The following is a 22,993-nucleotide window of genomic DNA, read 5'->3' on the forward strand; positions in this document are numbered from 1 at the left end:
TTATTGATTAGGAACATAGAACATAAGAAAAGAAACATGGAACTGTAGATTAGGAACATGGAACAAAACAAAAGGAACATAGAACAGGGAATTGTAGATTAGGAAAATGGAATACAATGAAGGGAACATGGGACTGTATATCTGGAAGTTGAAACATAAAAAGGGAACATGGTAAAGAGAACTGTAGACTAAGAACATGAAACATAACAAAAGGAACAAAACAAAGGGAACATGGAAGATAACGAGGGAAAATGGGAACTCACGAGTGCAAGGCTTAGACTTGGGGTCCTTAGGACTGCGGTAGTACTTGAGCTGACACGTGCACTCGGCGGCCCCTCCCGTCGAGTAGCTGAACTCGGGACATGTCTCACACGGTCCGTTACCCTCTGACCATTTGTACTGACCGGACGGGCATGCTGGGGACAGAAATCAAATCTCAATTTAGAAATAATGTATACATTTTTTAAAATTATTACAAAATATATAAGTAATGTACACATTTTTAAACACCCATAATTTTTATATTAAACATGTTAATTTTTTTAAAATACTTTTGTAACAAGTATTAAATTAGATAGATGATAACTATTCAGCTATGAATAGTTCACACACCACTGATTAGCTAGAGAATCTAACCTAAATCTAGATTGCAGTTACTATTTTAGGCAGGTCGTCTAAGGTAATAGGGCTTGTAAGTAGGTCACAACTTCTCGTTCTCGTACTATGCAGCTAGTAGATTTCGAGACGGTAGACTTACAAGCCGTATTGGGATTCCCAAACTGGACAGGACTTTGGATACCAAAGTAGGAATCCGAAACTGTATAGGGTTTCAATCTTGGTAAAATTCTTTAACGGGATAGCCAAGCTTAGTGGCATTAATGAACTGGATATACTTCTAATTTAATTGATATTACGAAACTAATTACAACTTTACCTATAGGCATGCTAAACTGGGCATGTTTTTATTATATCTTCCAATGTTCAATAACCTTAGGCGTATTTACTGATTATTTTCTTTCTCATGTTGTAACATCAACTTAAACAATGACTCGACTACATAAATCTATATCGACTCTTCGATTACGCCGAGCCGTATCGTTTTTTTTTATACTGAAACCTATACGACTTCGAGTACATCAAAGCAGTATCGACTCTAAGACCACACGAAACCATATCGACCGTTCACTCGAACCTCCCCCATCCCTAACACCCCATTGGAACTCTATCAATAGACTTCTGGCATCGACTCTCCTAAGAACATGAAGACTGTCAATGACGCGTCATTTTTTAAAAAAAAAATGTGTTCTACTTCATACGACTATGTTTGTGTTAAAGTACTCAGAGCGATTGATTTGAAAAGAAAATTTACTTTCTTCGCCAAAGCTGGCAAAACAATGATGGTTTTTTTTTTTTTTTTTGGTTGAGATAAAAGAAAAATCTGGGGTTAAGCACTTGTGAACAACCTTTAGAGAGAACTGATTGTTTTTTAATGTGTTGGCGGAGTTGTTGATTGGTGTAATGTGGGTGGGCGTGGGGGGAGGATGTTAGATGTGTATGGTGTGCGGTGGAGTGTGCGATGGTGTATGTGTGTTGTGGATGGGTATGGGTGGTGGGGGGTTGGGTGTGTGAGCTGTGGGTGTGTATTAAGGGGATGGTGGTGATGATATTGGAATTACGCAATTTACTACGCGTAACGGCTTGGTGCAGTAATACTTAAGTCGATGTGTGTTATGGGTGTGTGTTGTGATGGTGCGTGACTGTGTGAAAGTGGTGGGTGAGTGCGGTGATGGTAGCTGTGATGGTGGTGGATGGGTGGTGATGGTATACGTGATGATGGTGGGTGGGTGGGTGGTGATCGTATATGTGATGATGGTGGGTGGGTGGGTGGGTGGTGATGGTGTCTGCGATGATGGTGGCTGAGTGCGGTGATGGTGACTGTGATGATGGTAGCTGTGTGAAAGTGGTGGGTGAGTGTAGTGATGTTGTAGTGATTGTGATCTAGAATATCAAAGCTCACACACGTGTAAGACCAGGTAACTAGATCAGAGAAACGTCTGGAACAAAACATGAAAGCCTGATTGACGGCTTTGAACCAGGTGCAAAGTACATCAAGGTAATTCACCTTTAATTGCAGGTAAAAAAAACGTAAGTGGATCGCAATCATATTTTGTCGGTACGAGTTTTCTTTTCAATCATCTTATTAATTAAGCTAAGCTTAAGAAAATACACCAGGAAGAAATAAGCTTAATTAACTTAATTTTTTTACACAATTGAAAAAAAATCTTCCCACGAAAATAAATAGTGTAATATAATTTCAATCTACTATCACTGGTTCTCAAACTGGCACGGAAGTAACGTATGATACATTGTGAAAACAGAACGACTGACGACTTTACATTGGAAATGCGCGCATCTATTAGGACACTATTTCTTTGTTTTCATCAGAACATTGAAGTAGATCACACAAGAAGTCTAAAATCATTGATGAACAAGAAGGGGTATCCAACTCTGCACCCCCCCCCCCCTTTTTTTCCCAACCCTGTGTCTTGACCACTTTTGCTGGTGCTAAGTGCAATGAATTAAGTTTTCATAACGCAGTGGTGCTTAAAAATCAAAACAAAATTGCACGCATTAAGCGGATGTTCGATGCACTTTCAGCGTACGTTTGTAATTGCTTCAAGCATTTTGGCATTTTTAAACATAGGTTGAAAGCTTAACTCATACGGTTCGTTAAAAATAAAATAACATTAAAAACAGGTATTTTGATATTTTTTAACATTGGCTTTCTTTAAAACAATACGGTTTTGTTATTTATAATTGTTTAAAAATAAAATTAAAATATTTTTTAAAAAATGGTATTTTCATAATTTTAAACTTTCGAGTTATTTTTAACTTTCTATCGCACCAATGTTATCGGTGACCTTGTAATGGGGCATAACTCGTCCTTCTTTCCCACTCCACGTTCACCTGCCCGCAGAGTTATTTACCCCTGTGCTGTGGGGGCTGGGGGTCACGTGTTTGTCCACCGTGTCGGAAGGCGAGTCGACGGTCCGGCCCGCGGGCCGCGCCAACACGGCCAGGGCATAAAACAGGGGAAGACAAGCACATGCGACGCAAGCTAAGCATACGAGACAAAGGGAGGAAAGCACAAAATGATGGGCCTGTGACAACAAACTTTCCCCTCACCGCTCGAGACGAGTAAACAAGTTCTGGCCCTTGTCAGTGGTCTCGGGGATTGAGTGACAAACAAAAGCCCTTAAGGTTATTACCCAAACGGCCTGGGCAGTAGTACAAAGGGCTTTGGTTTTTTCTAAAACATTATGACACGTTAATTTTAAGAGTATTTTTTTTCTGGTACATGGTGTGTATGTGGGGGGCAGATGACCAGTTTATTGTATTATTTCTATAAACATGGTCAGTTACACTATATTGGTCAGCGTTACTAAATTGATCACATCCCAAGCAGAGTGAAAGTTAAATCACTAGAGATAGTATGGTTATTTAATCTTTATGACATTGTACAAACGCGAAGCATGCGAGGTTAGTCGCTCCCCAAAAAAGTGACACCCTATAACTTATTATAATTATTAATTTTGAATGTACGTCGTGTCGACTCCTAACCATGAAATCTCGATTTCGGAACAGTTTCAAACCCAATGAACGTCACTGAGCCTATCCAGCTGTGATGGGTACCCGACTCGTATTGGGGAAGTAAAGGCAGCTGGGCATAGAACTGAATAGATAGATGAATTTTACCTTAAATTTATATACATTCTTTACTCTATAAATAGCTGACAATGCTGAAGTTAATTCTACTCCAATACCAATCGTTACTTACATTTTTCCTTATCTGTACAAAAAACTACCTTGTTTATTTACAAACACCCCTCCCACGCCTCACTCCGAACTTCCGACATTCAGGCTGTTATTTCTTGTTAGTTACCTCCCCTTGAATATTAACTCCCTTGACTTCAAACAACCCCACCCCGGACATTTTCCCGTGCCCTTCACCAACACCCCCGCGCTCTCTATCATCCTTTCAAGTCCTCTAATGTCCTACTAAGTAAACCATGTCCTTTAATGTCCTGCTGGGTTATCGCCCCAGCCTCACCGAAGCAGACGATCTAAAGTTTACAACACAAAGATGACGCCACCCCTGGATACGGCAAAACTTTTATTTCACGGGAAACTGGGGTACTGCTGGTATGGCAAACCCCTTTTAACCTCGACGGGGGTGGAAGATAGAGGTCGGAGGGGGTCAATACCGTCGTCTAGAATTCATTATCAACACACGAGGTAAGGAAATTCCCGGAAAGTTAAGAAAACCTAAAGACGACCATTACAGAACTACGAGGTGTTTTTATAGCGAGGGGTCGAACTGCGGCGAGTATTAGTGATGTTATGGGTTACACTCCTCAAACCTGAATCCACAAGGTTAAATTAAATACACAATAATTTTGTTATTAGCAACAACAGACATTCTATTTATAGGGAGCAATCCACGCATTATTAACGATTATATCTAAACACAACCCACTTATCTAAGTAAAATGCATAAGGGGATAATCAGTCCAAAGACGACGGCTATTATAATTTAACACGAAAACAACAATACATAATCTTTCGACTTAGAACAGGCCACAACAGACTAAATCAACACATGTACAGAAAAGTGAAGGTTTGGTGTAGCGAAATGTGCCCTTGTGGCAAGGCCCCGGAAAACACGGAGCACGTACTCCAGGAATGTACTCTGTATGGCCAGGCAAGAGTCAGACACTGGCCCCAGCCCACCCCACTCAGGGAAAAATTATATGGGGCACCTGACAAACTGGAGACCACAGTCCGGTTTGTCCACGAAGTTGGACTTGTTGTCTGAATCCTCCACCATATTCAAAATTAAGAACGAAGAAGAAGAAGAAGAGAAGAAGTCCAAAATTTCCACCTCTGATTCACTCCCTTTATTATTACCCCCTCGCCTGACCGAGATTCCCTTTTCCCCATCTTGTGTGCTCGTGTTTTATTTTTTTACATGGCGAGATTCTCGTTTCAGCCATTTTTTTCTCGCGGTATCCATACCGAGGCTGTGACAGCGAGGATCCTTCTGTCAGCCCCGAGTAGACGTCATTTCCCGGACACGGAAATTTACGTCTCACACACGCGTACATACACCCACACGCCCACCCACACACTGGCTCACACTCCCACGCACGCACAATCTTTAAATTATAAAAAAAAAAAAATTCGGGAGAAATTCGAAATCGATAAGAGAAAATGAATTTGTGTGTAGAGTTGCAAAGTTAGATGACAGACACGCGCTGGGCACGAGCTCCCGTGTCATGCCGTGTCATCAGATGTGGCATTTGATTGTCATCAGAAGTGGCATTTGATACCGCGTGTAGCATGGATTCAACATTTATCTTGTATTGTAATACAGCCTTTATTCAACTTCGTTAATATTGTTTAGTTTTCTATATACAACATTTGATGCTTTGTTCAGTAATGTTTTGCCCAATACGAACTATCTCGTAATATGTACCCGACTTAGGTCAAACAAAGTCTTTTAACCGAAGTAGCATCGACAGAAGATTACATATATTTTTTAAATAATAATGTAAAAACGATGGTTTAGCATAAAAAAATAAAATAAAATCATTATCAAAAAATTCTAATTATCAAGTTTCTTAGGACTTCAACTAAACATCAAGTTCGAAGAGATTAAAGCCACCACTCCTGTGTAAACATCAAGTTTAGGTCTTTAGCTCCAACACCCAGGAACGACATTTTTGGCCCTCGTTTCAAAGTCACGCCTCCCCACCTAACCCCCACATCAAAGCATCAGATCTTTGCGTTACGTAATAACTTGACAACTTTTTACAATTAGCATTTTTTTCAAACCTGTCAAACTTCACACAACAGATAAAAAAACTACCAAAAAAATAAATGTGTCCAGTTCTCAACCCTTCCCCCCCCCCCCCCCCCCGGACAATTTTTGATCCGAATCGTTGTGAGGGATTCCATGTCACGTCACTCGTCAGCAGACGGCCTCGACGGCCATTTTGTAACTTTTGAATCAAGCACAACGCTAACCGCTCCATTTAGAAAAAAAAAATTATTGATCTATTTGTGGACTGTACGGTGGTATTTTCTCATTCAAAATTACGGGTGAAAACAGTTTTTTTGATAACTGATGGTGTTTTTGGTGAGAGAGGAAACCATTTCGTTCGAGTACATTTTAATATTTTAAATGGATTCAGTAATAGGTTATAGTACGTTTGTTTTGTATTGTTCTGAAGCGGAGGTACTTTTGATTTATGTAGTTTAAAGTGACCAAAAGTGCTTTGTGAATAAGTATTTTTTTCTAAATAAACAAAGCGGTGGACAAATACTGTTACTATATGGAGGTAGGTAATAGTTTACTTTAGGTTTTACAGTCACCAGTCATCTACTAACCCCCCCCCCCCTCCCTCCACCTTCCCCCCCCCCCCCCCAACCAGTTCTGCCCATCCCGTCCTTAATGTCCAGTCCAAGTCGTTTGTTCAATGGATAAATCTTGTTTGCATCCGAATTGGATGTTTTAATCCACCCCTGGCGCCCTACACAACGCCCTAGTTTCCCGTGTAAAAAGGTGGGATTGATCCCCCCCCCCCCCCAAACAACAAGAATCACCCATCGGTGGTTTGACCTACTTCTTAACTAGGTCAATCCAAATGCCAACAGCACAAACCAGACATGCTACAGTTCCATTTACTTTCCGGGGATGCGGTTATTTGGTTTGCTCTTCCGGAATTTTATTTTTTTTTTCAATTTTTTTATTCCAGATTTTCGCCGTGTTTACCCAGCTCTCGGCACATTTGTGCCCTCGTCTCGCCTTCGGGACACGGCACAAATTCGTATTGTCGGCGCGGTCTCGTGGGTACGTGGAGACGGAAAGGTCACTTTATCAGTGGACGCCCGCGTGGCGGTAACTCGGGCAATTTGTTACCGCGGCCGGACCTGAACTATCGGGGATGCTGGGTAAAATTTAAGTTTTCGGTACACATCCGGTTAGGGGACTACAGGGAAAACGGAGCGATGGTAATGAGGCTATATTTAGAAACACGTGCGAATGTTAGCAAAGGTGAGCAGAGAGTAAAGGGAATTTAAATTTCAATGTGTCAATTAGTATCGAATGTATGTACCCTTCTGTAACACTTGGCTTAGCGTAGCCGTGAAATTTGATACAACCCACCAGTAAAATGTGATAATGGTCATGATAATTCGCATTAAATTATTAAAAACCAAGAGTTCATTTTTCATCATAGGTCGATAGTGTGGACAATACACCTTTAAGGCACCCTATAAGAAAGCATGCACCTGTAAACTACGACAGCATTAATCTTTCGTGAACTAGCTTACCACACTGATGTAGTGCGCTACACAATCCACCCCCCCTTATGCAATAATACAGGACTATACTATACTAAAATCATAACCTTATACAAATGAATCAATCAGTGACCAGAAAACTGCACAAGCGAAAACTGCACACACAAAAAAGTGCTCAACAAGGGCATTTTAGTTTTATTAAATCGAGCTTTTATGGACATTAACAAAGCATGATCCCAAAGTACATTGCTGCATAATAAATAACTTTTCCACGCAATCTGACAAAATAAAAGTGTATTATTGGCATTTGCAATTATTTGCGCATTTTTCTGTTTGCGCATTTTTCTGTTTGGGCAGTTTTCCATTGCGCAGTCTTCCGTTTACGCATTTCTTCTGGGACCTTAATCGACTATATGGTACACAACAAACTTAACTCTTCACCTACTGCCCCCTGGTACTTACCAGTACATTCCGTCTGGGCGGCGTTGCCCTCATACCCGGGGTTACACACGCACTCCCCCTTGGGCTGGTCGTACCACTTCCCGTCGTTCTGACACAGGTAGTCCAGCTCAGCCTTCTTGGTCGCGTGCTCCACACACCTCCCCTTCCCCATCACCACGTTCGTGTCCTTTGACCCCGTGGGGGTCTCGTCAAAGATGGCGAAGTTGACGGTTACGTTGGGGCACGTGACGTAGTAGACCTTGACCCTGACGAGGGTGACGCAGCCGCCCTCGTCTTGGATGGCGAAGTAGGCGCCCTTGAGGGTGACGGGAATCTGCCGGGTCTCGTCGTTGTACTCGAGTTCTTTGTGGTCCTGGGGGTGGAGAGGTAGGTGTGAGGGCGGGTGTGTGTGGGGTGTGTGTGTGGGGAGGGGTGTGGGGAGGTGTGGGGAGGTGTGAGGGGAGGTGTAAGGGGAGGTGTCAGTAGGTGTGTGGACTAGGTGTGTTGGTAGTGTAGACAGGTGTGAGGGGAGGAGTGAGAGTATGTGTGTGAGGGTAGGTGTGAGGGCAGGTGTGTGGGTAAGTGTGAAGGTAGGGGTGAGGGTAGGTGTGTGGGTAGGTGTGAGGGGAGGTGTGAGGGGGGAGGGGTTGTAAGGTTTGAAGGTGTGTAGGGTACTGGTGTATGCACACGGTGTGTTGGGTGTGTGGACAGGTGTGTGGGGTAGGTATGCGGACTATGTGTTGGGATGTGTAGACATGTGTGTGGACTAGGTGTTTTCTGGTATGTGCAACAGGTGTGTTGGTAATATAATCAGGTGTGTCCACCAGGTATGTGACCAAGTGTGCGGTTAGTGTGGATTAGTTGTATGCATCTGATGTGTTGCCAGCGTATGCAGGTGTGTTAAGTCTGTGTATCGACAGTTGTGTGGACAAAGTGCAAACACATGTGTCTAAACTAAGTGTGTAGCCAAGAAGTGTAGATTATTACAGTATGTAAGAGTCCAGGTATGTACCCGATTAATACAGACCAGCATTTATATATATATATATATATATATATATATATATATATATATATATATATATATATATAAATTAAGAATAAAAATATAATAAAATTAAAATGTAATTGTTTTGATTAAAAAAAAAGTCATGTCCCCAACGTGTTTCGAACCTACCACAAACAGCTTGTCTGCCGCTATCTTGTCAATACGTTTGTATGTGAGACCGTCCCAGGACGGTCTCATGGCGTTGGCGAAGTCCGATCCAGCCTCGAAGTAGTAAAGGTTAAAGGTCTCCTTGCACTGTTGGAGGTTGGTCACGTCCGTGATCTTGGAGCACTTTCTCATGGTAAATCTGAAAGGTGGTCAGTTACAGGTTACCATGAGTGGTCAGTTTGTTATGGATTACCATGGGGGGGGGGGGGTCAGTTGGTTACACGTTACCATGGATGGTCAGTGTGTTACGGGTTACCATGGGGGGGGGGGGGTAAGTTAGTTACATGTTATCATGAAGGGTCAGTTGGTTACGGGTCAACATGGGGGGGGGTGGGGTTCAGTTGGTTACAGGTTACCATGGGAGATTACCCCGGTGACTTAAGAGGGTTGGTCGGTGTTTAGATAACAAGCTGGGTAAACGATTGAAAAGGTGGTATGAGGTGTTATGGATGGGCGTTAGGTTTAAAAAGAAGGGGTATGGCAATGAAGAAATTAAATCGTTATAAAATTTCATGGTAGGAAATGGACTTTAAGCCCTATAGAAGAAGAAAAGACGAAATATCTCGTGATTGAGGGGCAATGGTGCAGATGTTGATAAATTTCCTGAGCAATCTTAAAACATCAAGAGATTGTGTTGTCAACTACATGACCAGTCTCTTGTGCCTACTCATGCCAGGTACTCATAAGGCATGAGTGAACTCAAGGAAGTGAACTATACTTAAGGATTGCTTTGAAGTTGAGTAGGTGTGGGGGAGAGGGATCTTTAAAGTGACATAAATTTAAATAAAAGTTCAACGTAACTATTATGTATAAACTCCCCATCAAAATTGTATCCTGAAGTGTATATGTCAGAAGCCCCCCGCCCCCCCCCCCGCCCCCCACCACCACCACCACACACAGATAGAGGAGGCCCTAAAGTACTCACGTTAAATCTATGTGGAGTGAGTTCGCCTCCCCCCTCTCCACAAAAGGCAGACGTAGCCAGTTGTCCACGTTTGACGTCTTGACGTAACACGACGAGTACGTCCTTAACGTCTCTCCGGCCTTGTTTACCGTCGCCTCCATCCACTGTAGACAAAAAAAAAAAACACCACAAAGTTATAAACATGCTAATTCACTCTACGTATTCATCTATCTATACATTAGTATATATATATATATATATATATATATATATATATATATATATATATATATATATATATATATATATATATATATATATATATATATATATATATATATATATATATATAATTTCTTTTTATTTATTTATTTATTACCAAAACAAAAAAGACACGTTTGTTTCATATGAAAATACCCCCTCTCCTTTCCACACACATAAACACACACGAACTACACACTTCTCTTGTACTCGCGCTGTTATAGTATGCTACAAAAAAATATTTAAAAAAACTGTCCATTTTACCAGAGGGAAAAAGCGTCACTGAAGTTACAATACAGTTATTGATCTAACAACGAGGCAAGCCGAAACTATTTTTTTTAACCCTCATCTCACGAGACCTGTGGCGAGTCTGGGAAATAGCCGACATTTATCACAAATACCACACAGCAATCAAAGATAATTTCAGACCCGATCAGCTTCCAATAAAGACAACAAAAGAAGGGGAGACAACACAGAATTTTTAGTCTTCAAGGGAGATAAATGTGTGGGCATTACGCCCGGCTTTGTCGGCTGGCTACTGTAACGGTTAGGGTTACACCGCGGGTAACTCCAGGGTTATCTACCCTCCACGACATCCGATGATAATCTTGGTAATCTATCAACGCGTTGACCTCTTGACCCGCGAGGGATCCGAGATGAGATGACCGCTAGCGACCCCTACCCACCAGTAATTTTACTAATGTTGCTGCAAGGGGACGCTAATCCTGTGATTGAACAGAGGGTTTGTAGCGGGTGGATTAGAGTAGGCTCCCTTCTACATTAATCAAAGCCACCGTGTGTAAAATATATAAAGTAACGACACCAAACACCAATACTTAATACTATCCCCAAACAATGATGATAAAATAAATGTTGTTCTCCATTATGAACTATAATAAGGCAGGCAAATATATTTTAACCGCTAAAAATATATCATTGTTTTCTTTACTTAAAACAAAAGCGAATGTTGTATCGAAAAGAGAAATAGTCGTAGTGTGATTATATAAAAATTTTCAAACACTTCTCATACAAAAATAGTAATGCCTTGAAATTAAGATAATAAAGTTCAAAATCAAACTAGTGTTATCATCACAATGCTATGTCAAAAAGTTAAATTTTAAAAAAAAGTGATTGCCGTGTAATTTGCGTTATATTAAATACAAAAACAAAAGCACGAGGTGGAATTTTATAATTATTGTGATGTAGCGTTTTAACAACAAGATGCTAATTCAAATTTCGTGTTGGTGGACGGGTGGGGGGTGGTGGGGTGGGGGGGTGGGGGTGGAGTGTGAAGAAGGTCGGCTCAAATATCCAGGCATGTAATCGATTTCGTGCCTAATTGAGATATATGCTGTTAAAAATCGAAATGGGGTGAATAATTTCGACAACTTTTGTTTTAATCATAAACCTACCACATCAAAGTTGGATAATATGCAGTTAGAAAATATAGTTAGAAAATATAGTTAGAAAATGTAGTTAGAAAATATAGGTAAAGTACGGCTATGTGGTTTTTAAATAATAAATTAGAAGAAAATCTATTTCTTAAAAAGAAAGAAATCTGTATTAGGATTTTCCTAAATTTGAGAAAAGAAACTATCCCTCGGAATAAAATCACAATAAATATATCGCCAAGGGTGTAATCTTAGCCGAGAGTGACACATCAAATAGACGAGGGCTGTTATTAACGGTGATGTACAGGGGACACCGGGGGGAAAGTGAATATGTGTGATGTTCCAATTCAAATAGGGGGACACCACGGCCGCAACCTTCAGGGTGGGGACTAGATGGAATTTGAGAGTCTGGGTTGATGGGAGGGGGGAGGGGTGGGGGAGGGGTGCCAGGATAAAAAACAAGGTTGACGCGTCAGGTCGTGGTGTTATATATCACCTTAATCGTCTGCTACAAGGTCTGAGGCTGATAACTTCGGGGATAATTTTTTTTTCCTTGTGCGGTTGGTCTGTTGTGATTGACTAGGCATGTTTTCTTCCCTCTATACATTACCTACCCTCGTATTCCCCCTTTACATCGGGATGTTAATGTGTATTTATTTAAATTGTTTTTCACACGAGGGAGGCAACTCGCGGTGAACAAAAGGGGGAGGGAACTCGATGGAATGTTGCAGAGATAAATAGCGACATTTTGAAATTAGACATCGGGAGGTGTCCCCCAACCCCTCCAGTCTGTCCCCCCACCCCTCCCCTCTCTCCCCACCCCTCACCCCTGTTCCCCCAAGAGCCTGATGAGGAAACAAAAGTCGCCTGACCTAATTTAACTCTACGCTTTAAACTTTTAAAAAAAGTGAATTCTAATTTAAGATACGAAGGGATTGTTACAGGTAATTTAAAATGCATCGAATGTAAGAGAACAGTTACCGATACCAGAGAGTTGATTTCGATAATGGAGTGTTCAGTTCCTTATTTTTTCATCGTGCAGCTGTTTTGTGTACATGTAAAAACTATCACAAAGAATAAACCATAATAAAACATTTAATGAGTTTTTTTTTATTAAAGCTTGTAGTTGATCAATTCAAGGTGAACACGTCGAGATAAGTCTATGGTGTACATGGCTTCACTATGTGCCTTATGACTATGTGGTAAATCGTCGACTTGCACAGAATGTGAAAAAAAAAACACAAGGGGCAGAAGTAGGTGGTGTGAATCTGTGGCGTGTGGGATGGTGGATTTGAACCCTTTATGGATCCATTTGATTTCAGAGCTGGGGCTAGATTTGTTTAGAATGTGTTTGTGGGCCACGGTAATGAAAATTGCCCCATAAAGTTAGTCCTACATGTTTCCCTTTAAAAGAACTATATCCAAATCATGTTGATTTTTCTACAAGCCTAAATCATGTCGGGTACTGGTGTTTTATACCAGTATCCTGGGTATAGACACGCCTATCCTGGGTATAGACACGCCTATCCTGGGTATAGACACGCCTATCCTGGGTATAGACACGCCTATCCTGGGTATAGACACGCCTATCCTGGGTATAGACACGCCTATCTTGGGTATAGACACGCCTATCCGCCTATCACAAACACCCACACGATAACCTGGATCCATACAAACCAAAAGCTCACCATACCTCTCTTTCATTTAACACTACCCCCCCCCCCCCACTCAACACTTTCCCTCTATTCCAATCTAACCAAAAAGGAGGCAGCTAACCCATGTTATCTAGTCTGCAATTCTCAACATCAAACCCCCTTTACCGACCCCCTCATACATCATTACCGAGCTGACCACAGCCCCTACTACAGACAGATGACCAGCCCTTGACTGCTCGGGTCACTTCACATCCTCACTCCGGACGCCGCGAGCTTCCTATTTCGGCCACCACTGGTCAGTATCCCCCGTTCAGCATGTTTGTCCCCCGCCACTTGACCTATTTCAACTGCGGTCAGTTGATTTCAACTCTGGTCAGTTGATTTATTCACCGCTGGTGTTTTCGAGATGGCCGGTGGCGAGGATGTGCTGACCTGTGGTGGCCATTGTGTGGAAAGTGTGAGAGAACACCCAGAACAACAAGGTGTGGCCGGGTAATACAAAAGATGAGCGTCGAACAACCCGAGTGCGGAGTGCTATAGTGCTAACGGTCAATAAAATGCTTAAAAAAAACTTTTTAAAAAACCACGTTTTTCTTGTGGACTAAAAAGTAGAAAATAACTATTTACATACATTTGATGACAAAAAACGTGGGTACGTTCACCATCAAATTTCCCGCCCCATCTGCCCGACCCACGTTTTTTGTCATCAAATGTATGTAAATAGTTATTTTCTACTTTTTAGTCCACAAGAAAAACGTGGTTTTTTAAAAAGTTTTTTTTAAGTATTTTATTTTCTCCTTTTTAGTCCGTTGCTACACATGAAAAACGTGGTTTTTAAAAAAGTGTTTATAAATACACGGACTAAAAAAATCTTGAGCGACCAGGATTCGAACCTGGGTTGTCGCGGCCACAACGCGAAGTACTAACCACTATACGATCACGGCCAGCGCGCTCACATCGATTGGGGCCGAAGTAACTGTGTCTATAGGCCTCCAGTCTTGTCGGTATCTTTAGAAATCATGTCCTCAATTTTATGGTCCTTGGGGCGTAATTAAATTAAGCTAATTACGGTCTCTAATTGCTAGTTTTTATGATTGCATCTGAAATTGTTAGGCGAAAGTAACCTGCATGCCAAATTTCAGAACTATAGAACAATCAGAAGTGGGCTAATTTTCGATGTCAATTTTAACAACAAACACATCCACGCGAAGCTGAGTTAATAAAAACGTGTTAAAAAGACCAAATCAACTTTTAAACACCCCCTTCCCTAGTTACCCCCCCCCACCTTGTGTCCAGGCTCCCACCACTCAGGCATTCAACCTCATCACAGACCATTCTGGCATGATCAATAGCGCATCTTGACCACTGGTCAGCGGTAACACAAATGGAGCAGAAGGACAGCGGCGCACCCTTTGGCCAAACAAATCAAATCGCCGGCTCAGTCAACGAAGGCTTCACCACTGCTAACAAAACGGGTTACCACGATTTGCCCGCAAGGGGGTGATTGTCCCATAGCCTTGGTAAGAAAGTATTAAAGAAAGAAAGAAAGAAAATACAAAAGAAAGATAAGGAAGAAAATACTAAAGAAAGAAAAGGAAGAAAATACTAAAAAAAAAATTTAAAAAAAATAAAGAAAAAAAAAAACAAATGAAAACAAGGAGGAAAAATTGAAGGAAATATTTCTGGAATCAATTGAGAATTTGTATAATAAGAATTTCGTGGAAAAGTGGAAGAGTGTGACGTGACTTATAGAAAGGAACAGAGACCGAACACAATGGCGAGGGCTCTCAGGTAACCAGGACGTAAGTCTACAAGCCAGGCCGCGCTGCTGGAAGATGCAAATGCAGCATCGGGAGAAATCAATTGTTCCAGAGAAAATGCTCTTGACACCAATTTCATACGGGCGCGACCGGCTCAAGACCGGAATCGCGACCGCGCATACGCGATAGCCGGCAGTTTTTGGAGGACCCGTGTAGTATATGTGCAATGTATTGATTTGCTTGCTTCACGGTGACGACCATCTTCCGGTCAGTACGGCTGCTGTGGTGTGGCGTTGGTGTTGTTTGGCTAGGTCAAAAACTTTGAGGGAGAGGGGGGATGAGTTCCATGGATAAGGGGGGGGGGGGGTATTCCATGGATTTGGGGGGAGAGGGGGGGATTTATAAAGCAAAAACGAAAAGTGTGTTTGTGTTCAACGTATTATAAAAATACAAACGCAGAAACCTGGACGATGAGAAGGAATAATAGCTGAACTATATCTACTATTAGACGGGTCATATTGGTGCTCAACCAGCTTTAAGTCAGTACCCAGCAAAATTGTCGGGGTTTTGAGATGAATGTTCACTATATAGAGATACCAGCAATTCTATGGTAAAATGCTTACACTTACAATTTATATAATGATATGAATAAACAGTATTTATATAGCTTAAGTTTATTGATCCACACCCCCCCCTTAAAAAAACAACTACCCCGACTCCCCCTCCGCCAAATACGTCTATGAGTTTCCACAATTTGAAGTTCATCTCCTGTTCAAATCCGTGAGTCATAAACTATTATTAGACAAACGAATGAAAACGAGTCATTATTTGGTCCGGCGCCCCCCCCCCCCCCCTTCACTTCATACAAACCCCCGCGCCCCCTGCTTTCGATCACGCTCTCTCGTTGCGTCGTATCTCTCAATCATCATAGCAAATACTTGTTACCCCCGCCCCCCCCCCCCCACCCCAGCCCTCCCCGCGCGCGGGTTTACGCCGAATCGTCAAATATAAAATGGGCCCCTCAATTAACCCCGGGGCTGACCCCAATTTCTAATCTAAAACTGGGTTCCGAGGGGAGGGGTCGTGGTGGAGGGAAGGGGTCCTTAAGATTTTATTTTAATGTTTTTTTTTTAATTTTTTTTGTTCAATTCGCAGTTAACAAAAAGATGCGGCTTTTGACATTACTTTCATATAGATTATAATATACCCAGAACAATTCGGTTTATAATTAAACTTTAACTCAATTACTTACACTTCATTACAGAATATTTGTATGTCGAAATTCTAGATATTAATCAATTGTATGGTTGCCTTAGAGTATCACCACTAGAACCATGCATCTACTATTTGCCAGATTTAATTAAAGTATATTTTTATTTTGGGATTTTTACAATTTCTGAGGTGTGTGTATTCGGGAAGGGAGGGGGTATACTACCCAGTTAAAAAGACAACAAAACCTACACCGGAAAAAAAGATGGGATCTAAATTCAATAGCGGTATGTCTAGACACCAACTTTGTGTTTAATTATGTCCCCCTTTCAACCCAGTTGTTGACCAAGGCGTGACCTTTGACCCCCAATTAGTCTGGTCACTACACGACACGAAATTGTACTGAGTTGTCCTCAAACCACACGGCTATACCATGATGCTTTAGTGTGAGAATCGCTCACTGCACAAGCCTCGTTTTAAAGCATAATAACAGATAGTAGATAGCTTTAGCTCGACCAGTGTCCTTAAACTTGATTTCAAAAGAATCAAACACACTAGCGTTCCGTTGACCAGAAGTGGACAGTCGGTCAGAAGTATGCGAGTGAGTATAATGCGATGCATAGATGGTATCGGCTTCTGAGCAACGTGTAAATATGTGGGATGCGGGTGTGGGAGGGGGTGTGAGGGGTGGGGAGGGATAATAACATGGAACCACGGTAAAAATAAAATATCTCTAAAAAAATATTTCACTAAAAAAATATTAGTTATATCGAGTTCTGCAAATAGAAGAAATGGGTCAAAATGGGGGTGGGGTCAAGTAAAGGGGCGGGGTGGGATGAAGCAACAAACTTGGACGTAAAAACATCAACCATTCCTTCAACTAAAAATAATAACCTTGACCTTTTTATTTAAAGTAATGAAAAAAATTTCAGCAATAATGACAATTTATCATGTCTTACTCCACAATTCTTCACTCACCAACACATCCCTCACAGGGGGAGTAAAGAGGGGAGGGGTGGGGGGGGTGATGAGGACACCGTGCCTGGAGGTCCCTACAGGAAGTCGACCGTCCGCCATTGATCGGGCGACGAAATGAGGGCAGGCAGAGACAGACGAAATTAAAAGACGAATTAATGACTGCCGGACACGACCGAAATCTCACCCGCTCCGGAGAAAAATGGACCCGGCAGTATTTGATTTCAGGACAAGGACGGTTTTTTTTGGAGGGAGGGGTGGGGGGGGGGGGGGTTAAGGTGTAATAAATAGCCCTAAGCCTATGGAAAGTATTACCTTACAAATTATTTAATTAACATCAGTGACGTCAAATTATCTCCTCGTGTTTAAACTAATAATACCCCAACATCAACCAAAATCCTAACCGAACCCAACAAACCCCTAACCAAACCCTAACCAACAAAACCCTAACCGAACGCGGCCCAACAAAACCCTAAACAAACCCAACAAAACCCTAATCCAACCAAACAAAACCCTAACCGAACCAAACCAAACAGAACTCTAACCCAACCCCCCAAAAAACCTAACCCAACCCAACAAAACCCTAACCAAATCCAACAAAATTCTAACCGAACCCAACAAAACTCTAACCGAACCCAAAAACCCCTTACCCAATCCAACAACCCACTAACCGAATACACAAAACCCTCCAACCAAATATCACCAAACCCAAAACCATATCCACTCAACCCGCAAACGTAATCCCACCCCCTCACCATCAAACTAAATCCGCCATCATCTTTCTAACCGCCCTCCCACCTCCTACCCACCCTCTTCTGTTGTTGCCCTTGGGTCTACTACACATACTTTAAAAAACAAACAAAAGTTCAAAAATACAAGAAACTAACACTAACACAATATATACTTGAGAGTTGGTCGTAAACGATTTAAAAAAAAAAAACTCCATAACAAGATAATGTCGGAAATCTAAACAACATCAGTTGGATTTGGGATCGAAATAAAACTCTAATACGTCACAGAGGGCGGAGGGGTGGGGGAGGGAGGGACCGGAAGACCTTACAGGGAGAGCGGGGGAAATGACCTGGGACCTGACTATGATCCAATTCAGTCTCAGGGCTGGAGTCATTATGCAGGGAGGGGAGGGGAGGGAGGGAGGGGGAGGGGAGAGTGCTGAGAGGCACCGATGCCTTAGACGAGGAGTACTGGAGGGCAGTAAATGGGAATGAGATGAACAACCTGCTTGCTGGGAGAAAGACTTCACAGTTTGGGGGTGTCTATAAATAAGTCGATTTACATTTAGAGTTGTAAATGGGTACATTGTAGGCGGGAGGAGGGGGGGGGGCTGTAAGAACGTTGATTTAATGTGAACGTGTGTTGTGTAAAAACAATGTATTTTTATTTATTTTTTTACTAAAAACCTAATTGTAAGTTAGAGACACTCACACAAATCTGATGGTACCCACACCGTCACGCCCTACCCTTCCCTCCACCACAACCCATCTTCCTTGGTGAACGCCACGTACCCCCACCCCCTCGTTCCCCATCAGTCCAGTCAAGTCCCCAGTGACCCGCCACCTCTGATTGCTTGACCACGGGTTGTGAACTTTTGACTTAATTTCAACTCAGTAGGACATGCCCGTTGTTTTTGTCCTCAACTTCCTTATCCCCCTCCCCCTACCCCCTCCCCCAAACGACCTAGCCAGGAACCGAACACCCCCAGAGGTCAGGCAGGTATCGATAAATCAAGGCGCGCCCAGGTCACAAGCCCCATGTCCAATTACCCGAAGCCGCATACATATAAGTTCATTTAGATAGCATCGCGCAGCCCGGGGGTGGCGGGGGTGGTGCCCCGGGGGTAGCGGGGCCCTGTCCATTTGTCTCCTCCAATAAACGTTGTTGGTCCATCAATTATACAACGACAGCCGATAAGTAGACCGGATATGGAAGTCGCGACCAAATCACGTCGCAGCTTCACAAACAGCCAGAATATCCTAGTCTTTCTCAGTTGAATTGAATTTCACCAAAACATTTACATTTAAATTAAAACTCAAACGAAGTGACAATCGATTCAACAATATATATATATATATATATATATATATATATATATATATATATATATATATATATATATATATATATATACATACATTTAAAACCCAATGCATTCTTTAAGACTAACCCTTGCTCTAAAGGTTAACATAACTTTATCGACCAATAAAACTATATGAATATGCGAGTACCGCTAATCGATTGAAAAAAAAACCGACACAAAACAACCACACAACCACACAGTTGAAATAAATACTGCCACAGCAAAGCAGCAAATAAATAATAAACAAATCCCAACAGGCGGTAAAGTTATCGTCCCAGGGGCGGGCAACTCTCAGAAAAAAAAATATTGCCGTTTTTGTGATCTCGAACATTGTAATGCAAAACTCGTTGTTTGGTCTCGTCAATATACACGACGCGAGTTACGCCACAGAATAAAAACCGATACAAAATAATTTAAAAGCTCAAGAATATGCGGGCTTATCAAAGCATCAACCTATATTAACAAATCACTGATGAGAGACTTAACTTATGGTAATTTAATTCCATTACTTTATTAGCCAGGATATTTTTTTTTAAATTAGTAGAAGTATAAAAAAATATCAGCCCAATAAAAGAGTGAGTAGTATATTAGGTCCCTTTTGGGTCGCAGGCGCAGGCGCAGGGTGAGGGGAGCAGGAGCAGGAGCAGGAGCAGGAGCAATGGTTATATAGGAAAATACTCCCTGCCTGGGTGAGCCGCAGGAACAATGACATATAGCAAAATACTCACCCACCAGGCGCAGCCTGCCGCAGCCGCAGGAACAACGAGATATAGTAAAATACTCCCTGGGGGAGCAGGAGGTACACCGACATATAGTAAAATACTCACCCAACTGGGTGAAGGTGGGTGAGCCTGGGTGACCCGCAGGAACAATGAGATATAGTAAAATACTTACCCACCTGGGTGAGCAGGTGGGTGAGGGTGGGTGAGCCGCAGGTACAATGAGATATAGTAAAATACTCACCCACCCTAGGGTGGGTGAGCAGGAGCGGGAGTAGGTCAGTAGGTCACCACCGGTGACCTTGTGACGTAATTAGTAACATTATGACGTAATCATTGACCTAGTTACGTAATTTTAATGAGTTTTTTAATTAGTTTTAATGAGTTTTTTAAATTTTAATTAATTTTTGACCTAGTTACGTAATTTTAATGTTTTTTGATTAATTTGATTTTAATTACTTTGTTTGTGTTTTGTTTGTTTATTTTTTAATAAGTTTAATTAATTCGATTTTTATTTATTTTGTATTTGTTTGATTTTAATTATTTTAATTTTGTTTGTTTACTTGTTGTTTAATTTAATTACTTTGTTTATATTGTGTAATTTTTATTGACTAGTTACGTAATTTGATTATTTGTTTACTTTTAATTATTTTTATTGAGTAGTTACGTAATTGGATTTTAATTTTTTAAATTTTTAAATTTTAAATTTTATTTTATTAACTAGTTACGTAATTTGATTATTTGTTTGAAATTCATTTTATTTCTTTGATTTTAATTACTTTGTTTAATTAATTTATTTGATATATTTCTTTTCTTTGTTGTTTAATGTTGTTTATTTGTTTGAATGTATGTATGTTTTTAAATTCTCCCCTACAACGAGCGTGTACTAGAACAGTCTTTGTATACCAACCTTTAACCAGACATGTAACACCTGTTACGTATCGACCCGCCCGCGAAGTTTTCTCACCGCTGCCCGTTTTAATGGGAATGTATTGATCGCAGCCGCTGGCCCATCACACCTAATTAAATTTCTGTTATGCTTCACCGAGTTTCCCCCGCTCGGTTGACAGCTGTGCAACAGCTGTTGTGCGACAGCTGGTGGTGTAATTAGGTTGACCAACCGGACATTACCTTGTTGGTTTTCTAGTACGCGTATGCTACACGTATATACACACACACACACACACAATCACACTAAATTAGAACAAAAGTCTTCTTATATTTTATTTGTTTATTAACGTTTTTCCAATTCATCAAAGGCTTTTAAAATTTCATCCTGTAAACTCAACAGGCGCTCAAAGCAGACGCGACTCATACTAACACCAGAATTTGTAGGAAAATTAAGATCGGTCCCATCTATAAGCTCTCTAAGATTTAAAGTGTTTTTGTTCATGAATTGGCTAACAATCGCCAATTTAAATCCGGTGTGATTCATCGTTCGTATTTCCGTCACTTTATTGTTACTCCTGGCCACAAGTATCCAATCTTCATTAGACATCTTGAAATAATCTTTTATAATTAGTTCCAATAATTTGAAGTGTTAAACGTGTTATAATACGATCGTTAATATATTGACGACTCGCTGACGCCGAAAAGGGTTGTAATATAACTTTTAAATTTGCACCTCGAGCTTTCTTCAAAACAAAATAGGCTGCATATAGCCCACAACTGTTGGTTAGAATATCTTGTAACACTCTTGAATTGTAAACGAGTGGTCTGTTTGAATTATTTTTTATAAAAGACAAAATGGCCCGCTCCCGAGGTGGTAAGCCAAAACTATCGAAATAAGTAAATTGCGATAGTCCGTTGAAAAATAGACCAACCCAATGACTCCCTGCCTCCGAGGACGAATCTAGATTGATAATGAATGCCGCTTGCTTCGTTCTATCGAGACGCGCGGGTAACTGATCGCACGCTAAAACGGCAAAGAGAGTTGTGCGTTGCACAAATAAGTCCGCGGCCAGTATACTTTGTAGTTCTCTTGTGTTCATTTTCTTTTATAGGCCAAGTTAGGCGGTGTAATCTGTCAGCACTTGCCTCGTTTTCGAAATTTCTAACACCGAATCAAGTTCAGCATACACAATAACTTGAATCGGGTCAGCTGTAACTTGTGAAAATTTAAGTTCAATAGAAACAGGTCCGGATTTAGCCAATTCAAATTGTTCACCATCCAAAAGACTAGGGCTTAAATCAAAAGCAAACAGGGTATACCCGTTCTTAAAGTTTTTATAATCTATCCCATTACCAGCATCTTTTCCAACCATACCAAGAGCGAGGTTACTATTGAAAAATGCTCTAATGGCTTGTTTCTTATCAAAGTCCATGACCAGTGGTTTTCCCGATAACGAGCGACCATCAACGCTTACATTTAAATACGTCAAGTGAAAATGTTGAAAATTGAAGGGGTTTTTCGTGTAACTTCCATTAAAGGCGGTAGAGGCGACTAGACCGATCACTAAACGGGTCGGTGTTTGACTCATATACAAATTGTCTTGGTTGTGACTTAACATACCTTTCGGTATAGCAAAGGTTTTTATTACAACGCGTTTAAAAGGGTATTTTGCATTTGTTGTCGTTAAAGCCTTTTCGTGTGCGATAGAAATGGCGGGGTTAAGTCTGGCTTTTCTAACCACCAATGTTGCGTACGTTATAACCGCTTTATATCCCTTGTTTGGTTCTGCTGTCAAGAGAGTGAAACTGTCTTTTGCGGGTGTAAGTTTAATTTTAATGTCAACACCATTCAGCATATACCGATCTTGAGCGAAAATGTCAGAGTGTATACGTCCCATCATATCGATCTCATGACTTTCAGCAGCGGTGGTGCGGCGAATCCTATACCCTTCATTATTGTCATCTTTGAATTCCTCGAAATAACAGGCTAAGTCCCTCGCATAAAGAGCGGCCGATAGAGACCCATTCTTGGCCTCTTCCCCGTGATTTAACGTAGCTTCCAGATAGGCGCGATACGGATAGGTGTTCTCACTAGCAGTAATTAGCGTATC

The 22,993-nt window shown here is 41.3% G+C and overlaps 1 protein-coding gene across 1 annotated transcript in view; it reads right to left on the reverse strand.

Annotated features, from left to right (window-relative positions):
* Positions 1-22,993, reverse strand: part of LOC131931457 (ephrin type-B receptor 2) — a gene marked incomplete at its 5' end in the record, with an annotated part of 93,108 nt that overhangs the window by 16,094 nt on the left and 54,021 nt on the right. Inside the window, 4 exon segments of the mRNA XM_059288253.1 lie at positions 264-416; positions 7,828-8,179; positions 8,984-9,161; positions 9,948-10,090. Coding sequence (XP_059144236.1) covers positions 264-416; positions 7,828-8,179; positions 8,984-9,161; positions 9,948-10,090 — 826 coding nt within the window.

The sequence above is a fragment of the Physella acuta genome, unplaced genomic scaffold (genome assembly GCF_028476545.2).
Source record: "Physella acuta isolate Inbredline_101_S28 unplaced genomic scaffold, ASM2847654v3 ptg001973l, whole genome shotgun sequence".
NCBI lineage: Eukaryota > Metazoa > Mollusca > Gastropoda > Physidae > Physella > Physella acuta.